The sequence below is a fragment of the Oncorhynchus clarkii genome, chromosome 19, assembly GCF_045791955.1.
Source record: "Oncorhynchus clarkii lewisi isolate Uvic-CL-2024 chromosome 19, UVic_Ocla_1.0, whole genome shotgun sequence".
In the NCBI taxonomy this organism is placed as follows: Eukaryota; Metazoa; Chordata; class Actinopteri; order Salmoniformes; family Salmonidae; genus Oncorhynchus; species Oncorhynchus clarkii.
This window is the reverse complement of record NC_092165.1, coordinates 6,235,904-6,255,880: the sequence shown is the minus strand read 5'-3', so window position 1 is coordinate 6,255,880 and position 19,977 is coordinate 6,235,904. Positions and strand designations below refer to the sequence as shown.

The 19,977-nt window shown below is 41.3% G+C and overlaps 1 protein-coding gene across 1 annotated transcript in view; it reads left to right on the top strand.

Annotated features, from left to right (window-relative positions):
- The first annotated feature begins 8,502 nt into the window (after positions 1-8,502).
- The window catches only part of LOC139375522 (protein unc-93 homolog B1-like), a 21,106-nt gene continuing 9,631 nt past the window's right edge, over positions 8,503-19,977 (top strand). Inside the window, exons 1-2 of the mRNA XM_071117354.1 lie at positions 8,503-8,593; positions 15,659-15,783. Coding sequence (XP_070973455.1) covers positions 8,503-8,593; positions 15,659-15,783 — 216 coding nt within the window. The remainder of the gene's footprint in view (positions 8,594-15,658; positions 15,784-19,977) is intronic.

The following is a 19,977-nucleotide window of genomic DNA, read 5'->3' as shown; positions in this document are numbered from 1 at the left end:
CGGTATAGGACTTAAAATAAGTAACATAGTGAAGGGTAGGGGGATTCCGCCTTATCACCCTGACACAGCTCCTCCACAACATACTTTCCTGTTTTCGTCTCTCATTACTCTCTCTCTCTTCAGTCATAGGTAAAATACATATTTTTGTTGCATTAGCAGACTAAAGTCAGGGCCCATATTTATCAAACGTGTCAGTGCTTGAAGTTGTCAGTATATCCAACTGGCCTCACAACCACAGACCACGTGTAACCATGCCAGCCCAGGATCTCCACATCTGGCTTCTTCACCCGCAGGATTGTCTGAGACCAGCCACCCGAACAGCTGATGAAAGTGTGGGTTTGCACAACCAAATAATTTCTGCACAAACTGTCAGAAACCATCTCAGGGAAGCTCATCTGCGTCCTCGTTGTCCTCACCAGGGTCTTGACCTGACTGCAGTTTGGTGTCGTAAACAACTTCAGTGGGCAAATGCTCACCTTTGATGGCCACTGGAAAAGTGTGCTCTTCACGGCAAATGGTGGTCATACCAGATACTGATCCACACCCCTACTTTTTTTTAAAGGTACCTGTGACCAACAGATGCATATCTGTATTCCAGTCATGTGGAATCCATATATTAGGGCCTAATGAATTTATAATTTTAAAAGGCTAATTGATCATTAGAAAACCATTTTGCAATTATGCTAGCACAGCTGGAAACGTTTGTTCTGATTAAAGAAGCAATACAACTGGCCTTCTTTAGACTAGTTGAGTTTCTGGACCATCAGCATTTGTGGGTTTGATTAAGAGCTCAAAATGGCCAGAAACAAAGACTTTCTTCTGAAACTCATCAGTCTATTCTTGTTCTGAGAAATGAAGGCTATTCCATGTGAGAAATTTCCAAGAACCTAAAGATCTTGTACAACGCTGTGTACTACTCCATTCACAGAACAGCGCAAACTGGCTCTAACCAGAATAGAAAGAGGAGTGGGAGGCCCCGGTGCACAACTGAGCAAAAGGACATGTACATTAGTGTCTAGTTTGAGAGACAGACTCCTCACAAGTCCTCACCTGGCAGCTTCATTAAATAGTACCTACAAACCACCAGTCTCAACGTCAACAGTGAAGAGGCGACTCTGGGATGCTGGCCTTCTAGGCACATTCACAACTTTTAATCTTTCCATTTTGATTGGGTTATTTTGCCTGAAAACGTTTAAGCCTACATATAGAAAAAAAAACTGCATCTCTGCCCAGCCTGGCAAGAGTGGCCAAAAGGGTGTTTATCCTCCCCAGTGGCTCTGCAAGTGTGGAGAGGATGTTCTCCACTGCTGGTCTGCTCTCCAGCATGAGACTGAAGACACAGACTTGCCAAACCTGTGTTTCTAAAATTGAATTGAAAGATACTGAGCAAGGGCCTCCCGGGTGGCGCAGTGGTTAAGGGCGCTGTACTGCAGCGCCAGCTGTGCCATCAGAGTCCTGGGTTCGCGCCCAGGCTCTGTCGTAACCGGCCGCGACGGTCGGTAGGGGTGTCCTTGTCTCATCGCGCACCAGCGACTCCTGTGGCGGGCTGGGCGCAGTGTACGCTAGCCAAGGTGGTCAGGTGCACGGTGTTTCCTCCGGCGCATTGGTGCGGCTGGCTTCCGGGTTGGATGTGCGCTGTGTTAAAGAAGCAGCGGTTGGTTGTGTATCGGAGGATGCATGACTTTCAACCTTCGTCTCTCCCGAGCCCGTACGGGAGTTGTAGCGATGAGACAAGATACAACAATTGGATACTATGAAATTGGGGAGAAAAAAGGGGTAAAACAAAAAAAGAAAGATACTGAGCATAAATCATTTGTATTTAATTCTACGTAATTCTAATTTTACTTCACAGCCTATATGTGCAATTTATAGACTACAATGATTTGATACAACGAAATGTTGTTTAAATGCTTAGCGCTTAATGTTCCTAGCAGCCTAGTATGTCGCACTAGCAGATGCTTCACATTGTATTTCTTTGAAGGCTATAGCCTTGAAATAATATAGGATCGATTTTTATTTTCCTTTCCTTCTTAGGCTCCCTGTCTGGTGCCTGACCTATTTAGAGTGTTTAAATGCTGTTTTATACTACATGTATCCTATTTAGAGTGTTTATATGCTGTTTTATACTACATGTATCCTATTTAGAGTGTTTATATGCTGTTTTATACTACATGTATCCTATTTAGAGTGTTTATATGCTGTTTTATACTACATGTATCCTATTTAGAGTGTTTATATGCTGTTTTAGGATACATGTATCCTATTTAGTGTTTATATGCTGTTTTAGGATACATGTATCCTATTTAGAGTGTTTATATGCTGTTTTAGGATACATGTATCCTATTTAGAGTGTTTATATGCTGTTTTATACTACATGTATCCTATTTAGAGTGTTTATATGCTGTTTTATACTACATGTATCCTATTTAGAGTGTTTATATGCTGTTTTATACTACATGTATCCTATTTAGAGTGTTTATATGCTGTTTTATACTACATGTATCCTATTTAGAGTGTTTATATGCTGTTTTATACTACATGTATCCTATTTAGAGTGTTTATATGCTGTTTTATACTACATGTATCCTATTTAGAGTGTTTATATGCTGTTTTATACTACATGTATCATATTTAGAGTGTTTATATGCTGTTTTATACTACATGTATCCTATTTAGAGTGTTTATATGCTGTTTTATACTACATGTATCCTATTTAGAGTGTTTATATGCTGTTTTATACTACATGTATCCTATTTAGAGTGTTTATATGCTGTTTTATACTACATGTATCCTATGTGAAATGATGAGCGCTTCTTACATTCACTTTTATTTAAATCATATGGTTTGGTTTCAATACTCCAAAAACAAACTGTTAGGTCCAGGTAGTCACAGGTTAAATTGTGATTTTAATGAACGGAGCGAACTAAACTGAGTGTTGGTTGAACTCATATTGATACTCAAATACCCAGATAATGGTAAGAAAGAAAAGTTAGCTAACTAGATCAGTCTGAATACAAACTAACTAGATCAGTCTGAATACAAACTAACTAGGTCAGTCTGAATAAAAACTATCCAACTAGATCAGTCTGAATACAAACTAACTAGATCAGTCTGAATACAAACTAACTAGATCAGTCTGAATACAAACTAACTAGATCAGTCTGAATACAAACTAACTAGATCAGTCTGAATACAAACTAACTAGATCAGTCTGAATAAAAACTATCCAACTAGATCAGTCTGAATACAAACTAACTAGATCAGTCTGAATACAAACTAACTAGATCAGTCTGAATACAAACTAACTAGATCAGTCTGAATACAAACTAACTAGATCAGTCTGAATAAAAACTATCCAACTAGATCAGTCTGAATACAAACTAACTAGATCAGTCTGAATACAAACTAACTAGATCAGTCTGAATAAAAACTATCCAACTAGATCAGTCTGAATACCAACTAACTAGATCAGTCTGAATACAAACTAACTAGATCAGTCTGAATAAAAACTATCCAACTAGATCAGTCTGAATACCAACTAACTAGATCAGTCTGAATACAAACTAACTAGATCAGTCTGAATAAAAACTATCCAACTAGATCAGTCTGAATACAAACTAACTAGATCAGTCTGAATAAAAACTATCCAACTAGATCAGTCTGAATACAAACTAACTAGATCAGTCTGAATACAAACTAACTAGATCAGTCTGAATACAAACTAACTAGGTCAGTCTGAATAAAAACTATCCAACTAGATCAGTCTGAATACCAACTAACTGGATCAGTCTGAATACAAACTAACTAGATCAGTCTGAATAAAAACTATCCAACTAGATCAGTCTGAATACAAACTAACTAGATCAGTCTGAATACAAACTAACTAGATCAGTCTGAATACAAACTAACTAGATCAGTCTGAATAAAAACTAACTAGATCAGTCTGAATAAAAACTATCCAACTAGATCAGTCTGAATACAAACTAACTAGATCAGTCTGAATACAAACTAACTAGATCAGTCTGAATACAAACTAACTAGATCAGTCTGAATACAAACTAACTAGATCAGTCTGAATACAAACTAACTAGATCAGTCTGAATAAAAACTATCCAACTAGATCAGTCTGAATACAAACTAACTAGATCAGTCTGAATACAAACTAACTAGATCAGTCTGAAGAAAAACTATCCAACTAGATCAGTCTGAATACAAACTAACTAGATCAGTCTGAATACAAACTAACTAGATCAGTCTGAATACAAACTAACTAGATCAGTCTGAATACAAACTAACTAGATCAGTCTGAATACAAACTAACTAGGTCAGTCTGAATAAAAACTATCCAACTAGATCAGTCTGAATACAAACTAACTAGATCAGTCTGAATACAAACTAACTAGATCAGTCTGAATACAAACTAACTAGATCAGTCTGAATACAAACTAACTAGATCAGTCTGAATAAAAACTATCCAACTAGATCAGTCTGAATACAAACTAACTAGATCAGTCTGAATACAAACTAACTAGATCAGTCTGAATACAAACTAACTAGGTCAGTCTGAATAAAAACTATCCAACTAGATCAGTCTGAATACCAACTAACTAGATCAGTCTGAATACAAACTAACTAGATCAGTCTGAATAAAAACTATCCAACTAGATCAGTCTGAATACAAACTAACTAGATCAGTCTGAATAAAAACTATCCAACTAGATCAGTCTGAATACAAACTAACTAGATCAGTCTGAATACAAACTAACTAGATCAGTCTGAATACAAACTAACTAGGTCAGTCTGAATAAAAACTATCCAACTAGATCAGTCTGAATACCAACTAACTAGATCAGTCTGAATACAAACTAACTAGATCAGTCTGAATAAAAACTATCCAACTAGATCAGTCTGAATACAAACTAACTAGATCAGTCTGAATACAAACTAACTAGATCAGTCTGAATACAAACTAACTAGATCAGTCTGAATAAAAACTAACTAGATCAGTCTGAATAAAAACTATCCAACTAGATCAGTCTGAATACAAACTAACTAGATCAGTCTGAATACAAACTAACTAGATCAGTCTGAATACAAACTAACTAGATCAGTCTGAATACAAACTAACTAGATCAGTCTGAATACAAACTAACTAGATCAGTCTGAATACAAACTAACTAGATCAGTCTGAATAAAAACTATCCAACTAGATCAGTCTGAATACAAACTAACTAGATCAGTCTGAATACAAACTAACTAGATCAGTCTGAAGAAAAACTATCCAACTAGATCAGTCTGAATACAAACTAACTAGATCAGTCTGAATACAAACTAACTAGATCAGTCTGAATACAAACTAACTAGATCAGTCTGAATACAAACTAACTAGATCAGTCTGAATACAAACTAACTAGGTCAGTCTGAATAAAAACTATCCAACTAGATCAGTCTGAATACCAACTAACTAGATCAGTCTGAATACAAACTAACTAGATCAGTCTGAATACAAACTAACTAGATCAGTCTGAATACAAACTAACTAGATCAGTCTGAATACAAACTAACTAGATCAGTCTGAATACAAACTAACTAGATCAGTCTGAATACAAACTAACTAGATCAGTCTGAATACAAACTAACTAGGTCAGTCTGAATAAAAACTATCCAACTAGATCAGTCTGAATACCAACTACTGAGAAGTGTGTAAAACAGGAATAGATGTCTTAAATTGGGATGGGGCCCTTAGTATGGAAGGGAGGTAGGGAGGGCAGAGGGAGGGAGGGGAGGGAGGGCAGAGGGAGGGAGGAAATGAGAGAGGCATGTGTATGAGGCCTATTTCAGGAGTGAAGAGGTCATTAGTGGACGTTGGAAGAGAGCAGGAGTGCATCACCTTAAGGCTTTCTGACTCAGCTAAAAATGCACACACACACACGCACACGCACACACACACACACAGTCTTAGAAACATTGAGTCCAGCATTCATCCTGGTTTAGCCAGGCTTAGGGTTGCAAAGTCCGCTAACTTTACAAAAATTCCTTGGTTTTGAAGAAATCCTGGCTGGTACGAGTGAGGAATGGAGGAAATCTATTATACATTTTGTGAATTCTGGCAAATTTTGCAGAATTTCATAACCCTAGACCAGGTTAGCAGCATGTCTAGATCACCCTATCTGGCTAACACATTTGAATGACCAATGGAAAATAACGAATATCGCTTGTGTTGCAACTTTGTATTTTTTAAGAAAAAATAAAAAAGTACCAAATGTTTTGCAGTATCGCTTTAATGCCTTGTTGCAAACAGGATGCATGTTTTGGAATATTTTGTATTCTGTACAGGCTTCCTTCTTTTCACTCTGTCAATTAGGTTAGTATTGTGGAGTAACTACAATGTTGTTGATCCATCCTCAGTATTCTCCTATCACAGGAATTAAACTCTGTAACTGTTTTAAAGTCACCATTGGTCTCATAGTGAAATTCCTGAGTGGTAACTTAGTTAGAAAGGACGCCTGTATCTTTGTAGTGACTGGGTTTATTGATACACCATCCAAAGTGCAATTAATAACCATGTTCAAAGGGATATTAAATGTCTGCTTTTATATTTTTTTTACCCATTTACCAATATGTGCCCTTCTTTGGGAGGCATTGGAAAACATCCATGGTCTTTGTGGTTGAATCTGTGTTTGAAATTCACTGCTCGGCTGAGGGTCCTTACATAGAATTGTATGTGTGGGGTACAGAGATGATGTACTTATAGACAAATCTGGTTAAAACACGACAAAAAAGTGGAACAAGTCAAGGGGTGTGATAACTTTCTGAAGGCACTGTAGTTTCACGTGCCAATGCAAACTAGCATGCTAGTAGATACCATACACTTGCAGTCATTGCGCTAACACTAGTTAGCAATTGCGATAAAGCTATTAAGCAACTTTCTTTAAACTTCATGCAGACATAAACATGGTGTCCAGTTCATCTGACTCTGGAGAATGAGATAAAGGGCTTCATTGCCATAATCCTGAAGCATCTAATAATTCATATTCTCATTGGAGTTGCTGCTATTTGTAGCTGTAGGACGAGAAAACACATGTAGCTTTAATTAGCCTAGCTAGCTAGCTAGTTATTAACTAGCTTCTCCAGTTTGATTCAGTCAAGACAGGTACTACCTAATCATATTGGATGATAAATAACCTAGCTATGGCAGCTATTAGTCTACTATAGCGCGAGTCGGCTTTGTCGGTTGCTGTCTCTCGCCTCTCCTTCCCTCCTCCCCACTGGCGGACTTACCCTTAGGTAGAAGAGGGAATTGCCTCAGGCCTAATTTCATCAAGGGGCATCATGACCTGGGCATAATTCAAAACAAATAATATTAGTCATATTTTTTTTAATATACAATTTATTCGCTAGCCGCTCCCCCATGCTCCACTCAAGATAGTTTCAGCCACTTGTGAATTGAAGGACTGGTTGATTATTTGCTCTCAACTGCACCTGCGTTTGCAGACGTCAAAAACTTGAGGTTAGCATGATTCAGCTTAACCAGTACAGAGGAACCAATGGGATAGTCCCAAAGGTGCAACATCTGCCCAACTAGCAACACATGCTCCTATTGGGTAAAACATTCATATTTAAAGCCTAAATTCCATATCTCTAAACCAGTTGTCCTGTATGTATTTTGATCGCCCCAGAGCTTCTAACACATTACATACGAATCAGACAATGCATAAAATATGACATAATCATAACAAAATAAATCTTATTACGGTCTATATTGGTTCGTTGTTAAGACAAGCCTAACAAAATGTAGTGATTGAGCATTGTTAAGTGTCCTTATGTTTTTTTAACAGTCCAAATGACCCCACATTTCTGTGCAGTATTCTGTAACTTGAACTTTCAGTTGACTGTGAACTTTAGTTACACATACTGCCTGTTTCCAACCACTCACACACTTTCTGGATAAGCCCAAGTTAACCACATGATACCTTGTATCTGAACCTATCGTCCAGTGGTGTATTAGTTCATAATTGTTTGGCCAAATAAGGTAAAGGATATGCTGACGTTGATACAAAATGTGCAGTGGTTTGGACAAAAAAAACCCACACAACTCCAATCTTACATTTCGTGCTCACTCAGTACATCTGGTTACGTTGGACATATTTACACACCAATGTAATATATTTGGACGCATTTCTTTCAACTCTCAAAGACCGTGGTAAGATTTTCTTCCTCATTTCACCTGATTAATACATGCTACTGTTATGCACTGTCTGTGGGGGGGGGGGGGGTAGATATATACAACTTTATGTATAAAATATTAATATTTGACCTAAACAGAGTAATCACTAATTGAGTTTGTACGTTTGGGACTATCCCATTGTTTCCTCTGTGGTAAATCAACTACGTCAAGCTCACCTCCAGTACTTCAAATAACGATACATAAGGCACAGATACACATTTTGAGTGTAAAAATGTAAGAGACAATCTATACAAACACAGGTGGAGAATCCAACAATGCAGACCATGGATATTGACAAAGACACATATGCCAACAAGCCCAGAAAAAAGGATTACATCGGTGTTACATTTTCAGGTACCAATGCAAGTACACACACACACACACACACACACACACACACAAACCACTTTCTCAGACGAGTACCTATTAGTCCCCTCACAATTCTGGATGATATCCAAAAAAATGTAACATTACCCGAGAGAGTTTATAATACCTTGAGATTCAGCTAACTTTCAGTGGTGGAAGAGACCATCCGGAGTTGCTGCAGTGTGTCTGGGGCTGCTGTGTGTCCTCCTATTGGCTGGGATCATAGGCCTGTCTGTCTACTGTAAGTTTATACGTTTAATATGTTTTCACTAATAAACTCAGTAAAAAAAGAAACGTCCCTTTTTCAGGACCCTGTCTTTCAAAGAAAATGAGTAAAAATCCAAATGACTTCACAAATCTTCATTGTAAAGTGTTTAAACACTGTTCCCCATACTTGTTCAATGAACCATAAACAATTAATGGAACGGTTGTTAAGACACTAACAGCTTACAGACGGTAGGCAATTAAAGTCACATTTATGATAACTTAGGACACTAAAGAGGCCTTTCTACTGACTCTGAAAAACACCAGAAAGATGCCCAGGGTCCCTGCTCATCTGCGTGAACGTGCCTCAGGCATGCAGCAAGGAGGCATGAGGACTGCAGATGTGGCCAGGGCAATAAATTGCAATGTCCGTACTGTGAGACACCTAAGACAGAGCTACAGGGAGACAGGATGGACAGCTGATTGTCCTCGCAGTGGCCGATCACGTGTAACAACACCTGCACAGGATCGGTACATCCGAACATTACACATGCGGGACAGGTACAGGATGGCAACAACAACTGCCCGAGTTGCACCAGGAATGCACAATCCCTCCATCAGTGCTCAGACTGTCCCCGCAATAGGCTGAGAGAGGCTGGACTGAGGGCTTGTAGGCCTGTTGTAAGGCAGGCCCTCACCAGACATCACCGGCAACAACGTCGCCTATGGGCACAAACCCACCGTTGCTGGACCAGACAGGACTGGCAAAAAGTCCTCTTCACTGACGAGTCGCGGTTTTGTCTCACCAGGTGTGATGGTCGGATTCGCGTTTATCGTCGAAGGAATGAGCGTTACACCAAGGCCTGTACTTTGGAGCGGGATCGATTTGGAGGTGTAGGGTTCGTCATGGTATGGGGCGGTGTGTCACAGCATCATCGAACTGAGCTTGTTGTCATTGCAGGCAATCTCAACGCTGTGCGTTACAGGGAAGACATCCTCCTCCCTCATGTGGTACCCTTCCTGCAGGCTCATCCTGACATGACCCTCCAGCATGACAATGACACCAGCCATACTGCTCGTTCTGTGCGTGATTTCCTGCAAGACAGGAATGTCAGTGTTCTGCCATGGCCAGCGAAGAGCCCGGATCGCAATCCAATTGAGCAAATCTGGGACCTGTTGGATCGGAGGGTGAGGGCTATCTGGCAAATCTGGTGCAGTCCATGAGGAGATGCACTGCAGTACTTAATGCAGCTGGTGGCCACACCAGATACAGACTGTTCATTTTGACCCCCCCTCCCCCCTTTGTTCAGGGACACATTATTCAATTTCTGTTTATCACATGTCTGTGGAACTTGTTCAGTTTATGTCTCAGTTGTTGAATATTTTTATGTTCATACAAATATTTACAGATATTTTAAGTTTGCTGAAAATAAACGCAGTTGACAGTGAGAGGACGTTTCTTTTTTTACTGAGTTTATGTTGCTTTTCCTTTGCTTTACATTCTTCATCATCAGTAGTTTAATACTTAGATGTTCAAAGGAGATTTATAATGATGGATTGGTACAACAAAGTATTTTACAATGGGGAAATTACTGTGTTGTCCTCAGTGATGTAAGCACATGTGTATACTATATCCACTTGTGTGGCTGAATTTTGTTTAATAATTTTTTTTTTTTTTTTTAAATCTATATGTTTTTATTTTGACAGATACCCGAGTCATTGGTCATTCCTGCTCTGCAGAGAGATTCCAGACGTCCAGTTTGAACAACCTGACTAAAGAGAGAGACCAGCTAAAGACCAGTTACACCACCCCAACTAAAGAGAGAAACCAGTTAAAGACCAGTTACAACACCCTGACTAAAGAGAGAAACCAGTTACAGACCAGTTACAACACCCTGACTAAAGAGAGAGACCAGCTACAGACCAGTTACAACACCCTGACTAAAGAGAGAGATCAGCTACAGAGCAGATACAACAACCTGACTAAAGAGAGAGACCCGCTACAGAACAGTTACAACACCCTGACTAAAGAGAGAGACCAGTTACAGACTAGATACAACACCCTGACTAAAGAGAGAGACCAGTTACAGACCAGTAGTAACACCCTGACTAAAGAGAGAGACCAGTTACAGACCAGTTACCACACCCTGACTAAAGAGAGAGACCAGTTACAGACCAGTAGTAACAACCTGACTAAAGAGACAGACCAGCTACAGACCAGATACAACACCCTGACTAAAGAGAAAAACCAGTTACAGACAAGTTCTAACACCCTGACTAAAGAGAAAGACCTGCTACAGACCAGTTATAACACCCTGACTAAAGAGAGAGACCAGTTACAGACCAGATACAACACCCTGACTAAAGAGAGAGACCAGTTACAGACCAGTAGTAACACCCTGACTAAAGAGAGAGACCAGTTACAGACCAGTAGTAACACCCTGACTAAAGAGAAAGACCAGCTACAGACAAGTTATAACACCCTGACTAAAGAGAGAGACCAGTTACAGACCAGTTACAACACCCTGACTAAAGAGAGAGACCACTTGAAGGAAGAGCTAAACAAACAGAGCTGTGGTAAGAAATTGGAATATGACTTGACTGTTTTGTGGTACTCCAGATCTGCTAGATTAGGTATTCCCAAACTGGGGAACGCGCAATGCCGTCGGAGGTACGCCAAATAAAAATGTGATTCACATTTTTTTTTTTAATGATTCACATTTTCAAACATTTACAGTTGAAGTCGGAAGTTTACGTGCACTTATGTTCGAGTCATTAAAACTCCACAAATGTCTTGTTAACAAACTGTAGTTTTAGCAAGTCGGTTAGGACTTCTACTTTGTGCATGACACAAGTCATTTTTCCAACAATTGTTTACAGACAGATTAGTTCACCTATAATTCACCGTGTCACAATTCCAGGGGGTCAGAAGTTTACATACACTAAGTTCACTGTGCCTTTAAACAGTTTGGAGAATTCCAGAAAATTATTGACATCATTTGAGTCATTTCAAACTCAGTGCCTCTTTGCTTGACATCATGGGAAAATCAAAAGAAATCAGCCAAGACCTCAGAAAAAAATTGTAAATCTCCACAAGTCTGGATCATCCTTGGGAGCAATTTTCAAACAACTGAAGGTACTACGTTCATCTGTACAAACAATAGTACGCAAGTATAAACACCATGAGTTCCTGTAATCCTAGATTTAGATCATTCAGGCGAGAAAAAACATCACCCAGATAGGCCAGTCGTGTGAGAGTTTCTCACACGACTGGCCTATCTGGGTGATGTTTTTTCTCGCCTGAATGATCTAAATCTAGAATTACAGGAACTCTCCGCAACTATATTCAATGTGTGGGACAAAATTGAGGCTATGATTAAGAAGCTGGGGCTATTTTCTGTCTGCATTAACAAGGACAACACACAGGTCTTTCCCATCATTGTACGATTTTTTTTGTGTGCAAATGAACTAAAGCTTATGGACAATGTCAAATGTGATATAGCGACGCACCTGAGTGAGCTGGGTGTGCAATTACGGTGGTACTTTCCCGAAAAGGACGACACAAACAACTGGATTCGTTATCCCTTTCATGCCCTGCCTTCAGTCCACTTACCAATATCTGAACAAGAGAGCCTCATTGAAATTGCAACAAGCAGTTCTGTGAAAATATAATTTAATTAAAAGCCACTGCCAGATTTTTTGGATAGGGCTGCGCTCAGAGTATCCTGCCTTGGCAAACAGTGCTGTTAAGACAGGAATGCCCTTTGCAACCATGGCCCTCACTAGCATGAAAACTAAATACAGACTGTGTGTGGAAAAGTATTTAAGACTGAGACTCTCTCTAATACAACCCAACATTGCAGAGTTAAGTGCATCCTTTCAAGCACACCCTTCTCATTAACCTGTGGTGAGTTATTCACCATTTTTGATGAACAAATAAGGTTATATATGTAAGATGGCTAAATAAAGAGTAAAACTATTGATTATTATTATTATATTATTATTTGTGCCCTGGTCCTGTAAGAGCTCTTTGTCACTTCCCACGAGCCGGGTTGTGACAAAAACTCACTCATTCTTATGTTTAATAAATGTATCGTATAGAGCGTGTGTCTGGCAGGCTTACAATGATGGCAAAAAAACAACATTTGAGAGTGCGCTGACCCTGGTGCTAGAGGGGGTACAGCTGGAGGTTGAATGTTTGAAGGGGTACGTGACTATAAAAAGTTTGGGAACCACTGTGCTAGTGGATCAATTGACTGTTTCACTGTACGCCAGATCTGCTAGATCCATAGACATTAAGACGTCGTCCACTTATTTATTATGGATAAGTTCCGATGGCGAATGAATCCGGAAGTATTTTAATTTGAAGCGTGCCATATTGCTGAATGGGACTGAATGTTACCCAGAAAATCGCTAAGGATCATGTTGAAAGCAGCTGTCACTAGCAAAGCATCATGGTCGATGTAGTCGTTTTCATCCTGCCTGAGAGCACGTGCATGAGGGCGTGAGCCTCCTCTAAGCCTGCCGGCCCGTGATTGGTCTGTGTCAGGACGTGGTCCTGTGTGACGACAATATAGTGATCAGAATTTATCACTATTTAATTAAATATCCCGATTTGTAGAGAATTTAAAAATGTATTCACATTGGGGATCAAACTTGATCTTAGTAAACAAATTGTTGAGCCCAAAACAGTATCTTTAAAAAATGGGTCCGTTCTAGCGATCGTATTGGATTTAGGCTTTTTTTGGGCACCGCTAGTTTGCTATGCAGTGGGCGACCAACAGAGCACTTGACTTCATGCTCCAAACCGGACACTGGGGGCCTGGCTTGATCCAAATAGTAGCCTAATTGTTTTCTAAAAAATATATATTTTAGGTGCGCTTGATTTACTGTATTTTTACAGATCAGGGTTGGACAGATTACAATACAAGTAATTTAATGTAATCCATTGGATTACCTCGAAATAAGTGTTATTTTATTTTTAACATATGCTGTTCCCATCCAACACAATGGATTTTTAACCTAAACGGACATGTAACGGATACAAGATAAATCGGATCATCTCATTAGTTAGATGATCAATTGTGCGATACTCTGCCTGTAGACAAGAGTTTCTTAAACTATGGGTCGGGACCGAAAGTGGGCCCTGAGCATGTGGGAGGTGGGTTGCAAGTTATGAGTACATCTACACACTGTTTCTTCATCATTTGGGTCATTGGAGGACAATTTAGGTCACGGGAGTAAGGCCAATTTCTAATTTGGATCTTGAGCTGAAAAAGTTAAAGAACCCTTGATGTAGATTATTCAAAGAGTTGGCAAAAACAAGTAGATCTGTCAGCAAAGACAGATTTTTGCATACTTAGATGGCTCTGGTCACTTATCAGTTGATACCAGAGAGCTGAGTAGGCAGCTGGCTGTGGACGCTTATCAGTTGATACCAGGCTGCTGAGTAGGCATTTGGTTTGTCATGTGTGTCTTCCCAGTGTTTGGAAAGTAAACAGGATGGAGCTGTGTTGATTAATTAAAAATGACCTTTTGATGTGATGGTTCATTTCTCAGTAAGTAGGGGTCAGACTTTTTTTGTTAAAAAAAAAGTTTTTTGTGGAAAGCAACCAAGGAAAGCATATTTTTGGAGTTTTGGATATTTCAAATAGACTAGAGCAGATCAGTTCATGTTCAGTAAGGGGTGTATTTAATCAGATCCGGTTTAGCCGACATCCACATAGCAGTTGTTTTGATGGTGTCAGAGGTGGAACTGCGTTAGAGCTGTCAAATCCACAAGCAGCTCCTGGCATTGTACACTGAGTGTACTAAATATAAGGAACACCTCCTTATTATTGACTTGCATCCCCTTTAACCCAGAGAACAGCCTCAATTCCTCGGGGCATGGACTCTACAAGGTGTCAAAAGCATTCCACATGGATGCTGGCCCATGCTGACTACAATGCACAGTTGTGTCAAGTTGGCTGGATGTCCTTTGGTGGTGGACCATTCTTGATACACACAGGAAACTGTTGAGTGCGAAAAACCCAGCAGCGTTGCAGTTCTTGACACACTCAAAACGGTGCGCCTGGCACCTACTACTATACCCTGTTCAAAGGCACTTAAATATTTTGTCTTGCCCATTCACTCTCTGAATGGCACACATACACAATCCATGTCTCAAGGCTTAAAAATCTTTAACCCGTCTCCTCCCCTTCATCCACACGGATTGAAGTGGATTTAACAGGTGACATCAATAAGAGATCATAGCTTTCACCTGGATTCACCTGGTCAGTCTATGTCATGGAAAGAGCAAGTGCTCCTAATGTTTTGTACACTCAGTGTACCTAATGCAGACATCGCCATTGGCTACACAGATTTGCATTAAGAGATCCCATGCAGCCTTGTTTACACGTTCGAACCCAGGAATGATTAGGATGATAGAATCCACATGATTTATTTGAATGATTTTTCCATTTGAGCGTCATTTCTATATAGTCTACACTTTCTCGTTCTGAACTTCTAAACACAAGTGTGTGGCTTCGTGACATTGATGGCAAGAGCAGCCACTCGCGGATCTAACACAGTTCCACCTCCAACACCACCAAAACATCCGCTATGCAGCTGTCTGCTGTCGCCTTAACACTTGATCTGATTGAATCTAGGTCAAAACATTTCGGGGAACTGAAAGGACCAGCTTCCATTCCCACTGAAAGTCACCAAGGACGCTGTTGTTTTCTAAACCACCATGCCATTTGGGTCCTGGTGGAAAGTAGTGCACTACGTAGGGAATACGGTGCTATTTTGTCCCTGATGTAGACAAATGTGATCGCTGTCATGGGTTTGTCATGAAATAACCTCTACGCTCCTGTCCCCAAGGATGGAAGAAGTTTAAGTCCAGTTTGTACTACCTCTCTACTGAGAAGAAATCCTGGACAGAGAGCAGGCAGGACTGTCTGGGACGAGGAGCACACCTGGTGATCATTAACAGCAAAGAGGAACAGGTGAGAGGGAGTTAGTCAATTATATTTTTGATAGTTTCAACATTTTGTTTCTATTTCAGCTCCTGTTTGTTTTTCACTTTATCATGTCGCTATCTTTAACCAATGTTTGCAAGCCCCCCCCTCCAAAAATAAAACGTGACTAGTCCTGACAGAAAAGCATGTTTGTATGTGATTCAAGATCTTTTCTTTGTGACAAAACTATAGGAATTTATCCATGAATGGAGTGGATGCCTGGACATCTATCTTGGTTTCCATGACACCAATACAGAGGGGGTTTGGGAGTGGATTAACGATGGCGCATTAGACCAATCATCAGCTCCTGTTACTACGTGAGTGGACCTGTTCTGGATTATATTTTACAGTCTAATTTGTAACAAATTCCTTTTTACCGTCTGATTATCTGTGTTGGTATTGGATGACTTTTTACTGTCTGTTTCTATGTGCTTCCTTCTATAGTTAGGGCCATCTACTTTAAGTGCTGCCTGTCTTCCCAGTAGCCTACTTGGTGCGTGAACTGCTGACTGCTCATAACTTTCAGATGATTGTTGACACATCAACCACGATTGAGGGGCAGGGCCATTTGGGACTGTTGTTGTTTTGGTAATCAGTGGCTGTATTGGATGGGGAGTGGTTTCTCCTCTCCTAGGCAATCAGAAATGAGCACCTTTGAAAGGCAATTAGCATTTAGTGTTAGTACTTCAGTCTGCCCTGTTTCCTCAGCGACAGCTGTCATGTCAGCGGCGGCGGTCTTGTTGCCAAAACTAAGATGGTCGTCGAAACAAAGGCGGTTCTGCCGAGTTGTTCAAGGAAGGCTCCACACCACTCTCTCACTTGAGTGTCTTACCTAGTTCCTTTCTGATGAACTCATTTTGCTCTTTTGTAGATTTGGCGACTATTAGTGTGTTCTATACCTGTTCACTCCTCTCCCTGTAGGCTTTACAGACACTCCACACCCTTCCACTACAGCCCTTGAAATGTAGTGTACCCTGCACGCACAACCCATGTGGAGTTCCTGGTTTTCCAATCTGCGGTCAAGTACGCAGAGTTCATCTCAGCCTATGCTGCTTTTCAGTCCCTTGACCTTTTGGCCCTGACAGAGACATGGATCACCCCAGAGAACACTGCTACTCCAGCTGCTCTCTCTTCATCTGACTACGTGTTCTCTCCTAGTTCGAGAGCATCTGGTCGTCGTGGTGACGGCACAGGACTACTCAGTTCTCCTAAGTGGAGATGTTCTCTTGTCTCCCTCTCCTCATTTCAATTTCAGGCAATACGCTTGACCTCACCTTTCCCCAGTCCCCTCCCACTCACAAGGCAGGCAATACGCTTGACCTCATCTTTACAAGAGGCTGTTTGCCTCCTAATCTCACTGCAACCCTCCAGGTCTCTGTTCGCCTCCTAATCTCACTGCAACCCTCCAGGTCTCCGTTCACCTCCTAATCTCACTGCAACCCTCCAGGTCTCTGTTCACCTCCTAATCTCACTGCAACCCCCTCCAGATCACTACTTTGTTTCCTTTTCTGTCTCCCTTTCCTCCAACCCTAACCACTCAGCACCTATCTAGATGGCCATGCGCCGTCACAATCTTCTCTCTCTCTATCTCTCTCTCTCTCTCTCTCCCACTACTCTCTCCTCTTCTATCCTATCATCTCTCCCTTCTGCTAAACCCTTCTCCCTCCTGTCTCCCGATTCTGCCTTTTTGACCCTACTCTCCTCCCTTTCCACATCATATGACTCACACTGTCCCCTTTCCTCCCTGGCCGGCTCGGCCCTCCCCTCCTGCCCCGTGGCTGTGACTCATTGCGAGCTTACAGAACAGGGCTGTGGGCAGCTGAGTGAAAAAGGAGGAAAATGTAACTCCCACCCGACAACCTGACCCCATCCCCTCCTCCAGACCATCTCTGGAGACCTCTCTTTCCTCATCAACTCATCCCTGACCACTGGCTGCGTCCCCTCTTGACTTGAAAATGGCCCGATCCGCTCCGCTCCTCAAGAAACCAACACTTGACTCCTCTGACATCAAAAACTACAGACCGGTATCCTTTTTAAAATTTTCTGTCCAAAACACTTGAGCGTGCGGTCTCTGACCAACTCTCTCCCAACCCGGGCACTCAGTTCTCCCACCTCTGGTCTCTTGGCCCTCCCACCTTTACGGAAGCCCAGTCCAATCTCTTCCTCCTGAAGCTAGGACAACAATCTTCCAAAAAACATCTGAAAGCCGACATCTTCAGAAAGTAGCTTAAATCATCCCACATACCCCTCCCCCACCACACCCACCCAGAAGCCTTTCATGAACTAACACTCACACTTGACTTTTTCCACCCTTACTAGCTCTTACTTAACCTTACTAGCTCTTACCCTACCTTACTAGCTCTTACCTAACCTTACTAGCTCTTACCTTACCTTACTAGCTCTTACCTAACCTTACTAGCTCTTACCTAACCTTACTAGCTCTTACTTAACCTTACTAGCTCTTACCCTACCTTACTAGCTCTTACCTAACCTTACTAGCTCTTACCTTACCTTAGTGGGCGCTAAATAGCTAGCTCTTCTAACCCAGTGACCGTACCTTACTAGTGTAACGGATGTGAAACGGCTAGCTTAGTGGGCGCTAAATAGCGTTTCAATAGCGAAGTAGTAGTTCCCCTTGCTCTGCAAGGGCCGCGGCTTTTGTGGCGCGATGGGTAACGATGCTTCGAGGGTGACTGTTGATGTGTGCAGAAGGTCCCTGGTTCGCGCCCGGGTATGGGCGAGGGACGGTTTAAAATTATACTGTTACATTGATGCTGTTGACCCGGATTACTGGTTGCTGCGAAAAAAAGGAGGAAGGTCAAAAGGGGGGTGAGTGTAACGGATGTGAAACGGCTAGCTTAGTTAGCGTGGGCGCTAAATAGCGTTTCAATCAGTGACGTCACTTGCTCTGAGACCTTGAAGTAGTAGTTCCCGTTGCTCTGCAAGGGCCGCGGCTTTTGTGGAGCGATGGGTAACGACGCTTCGTAGGTGTCAGTTGTTGATGTGTGCAGAAGGTCCCTAGTTCGCGCCCGGGCGAGGGGACGGTCTAAACTTATACTGTTACATTGATGCTTACCTTACCTTACTAGTGTAACGGATGTGAAACGGCTAGCTTAGTGGGCGCTAAATAGCGTTTCAACCAGTGACGTCACTTGCTCTGAGACCTTGAAGTAGTAGTTCCCCTTGCTCTGCAAGGGCTGCGGCTTTTGTGGAGCGATGGGTAACGATGCTTCGAGGGTGACTGTTGATGTGTGCAGAAGGTCCCTAGTTCGCGCCCGGGTATGGGCGAGGGGACGGTCTAAAATTATACTGTTACACTAGCTCTTACCTAACCTTACTAGCTCTTACCTTACCTTACTAGCTTCTTATCTTACCTTACTAGCTCTTACCTTACCTTACTAGCTCTTACCTTACTAGCGTTTACCTTACCTTACTAGCTCTTACCCTAACCTTACTAGCTCTTACCTTACCTTTCTAGCTCTTACCCTACCTTACTAGATCTTACCTAACCTTACTAGCTCTTACCTAACCTTACTAGCTCTTACCTTACTAGCTCTTACCTTACCTTACTAGCTCTTACCTTACCTTACTAGCTCTTACCTAACCTTACTAGCCCTTACCTTACCTTACTAGCGCTTACCTTACCTTACTAGCTCTTACCTTACCTTACTAGCTCTTACCTTACTAGCGCTTACCTTACCTTACTAGCTCTTACCTAACCTTACTAGCTCTTACCTTACCTTACTAGCTCTTGTCTTACCTTACTAGCTCTTGTCTTACCTTACTAGCTCTTACCTTACCTTACTAGCTCTTACCTTACCTTACTAGCTCTTACCTTACCTTACTAGCTCTTACCTAACCTCACTAGCTCTTACCTTACCTTACTAGCTCTTACCTTACTAGCTCTTACCTTACCAGCTCTTACCTTACTAGCTCTTACCTTACCTTATTAGCTCTTACCTAACCTTACTAGCTCTTACCTTACTAGCTCTTACCTAACCTTACTAGCTCTTACCTAACCTTACTAGCTCTTACCTTACCTTACTAGCTCTTACCTTACCTTACTAGCTCTTACCTTACCTTACTAGCTCTTATCTTACCTTACTAGCTCTTACATTACCTTACTAGCTCTTACCTTACTAGCGCTTACCTTACCTTACTAGCTCTTACCTAACCTTACTA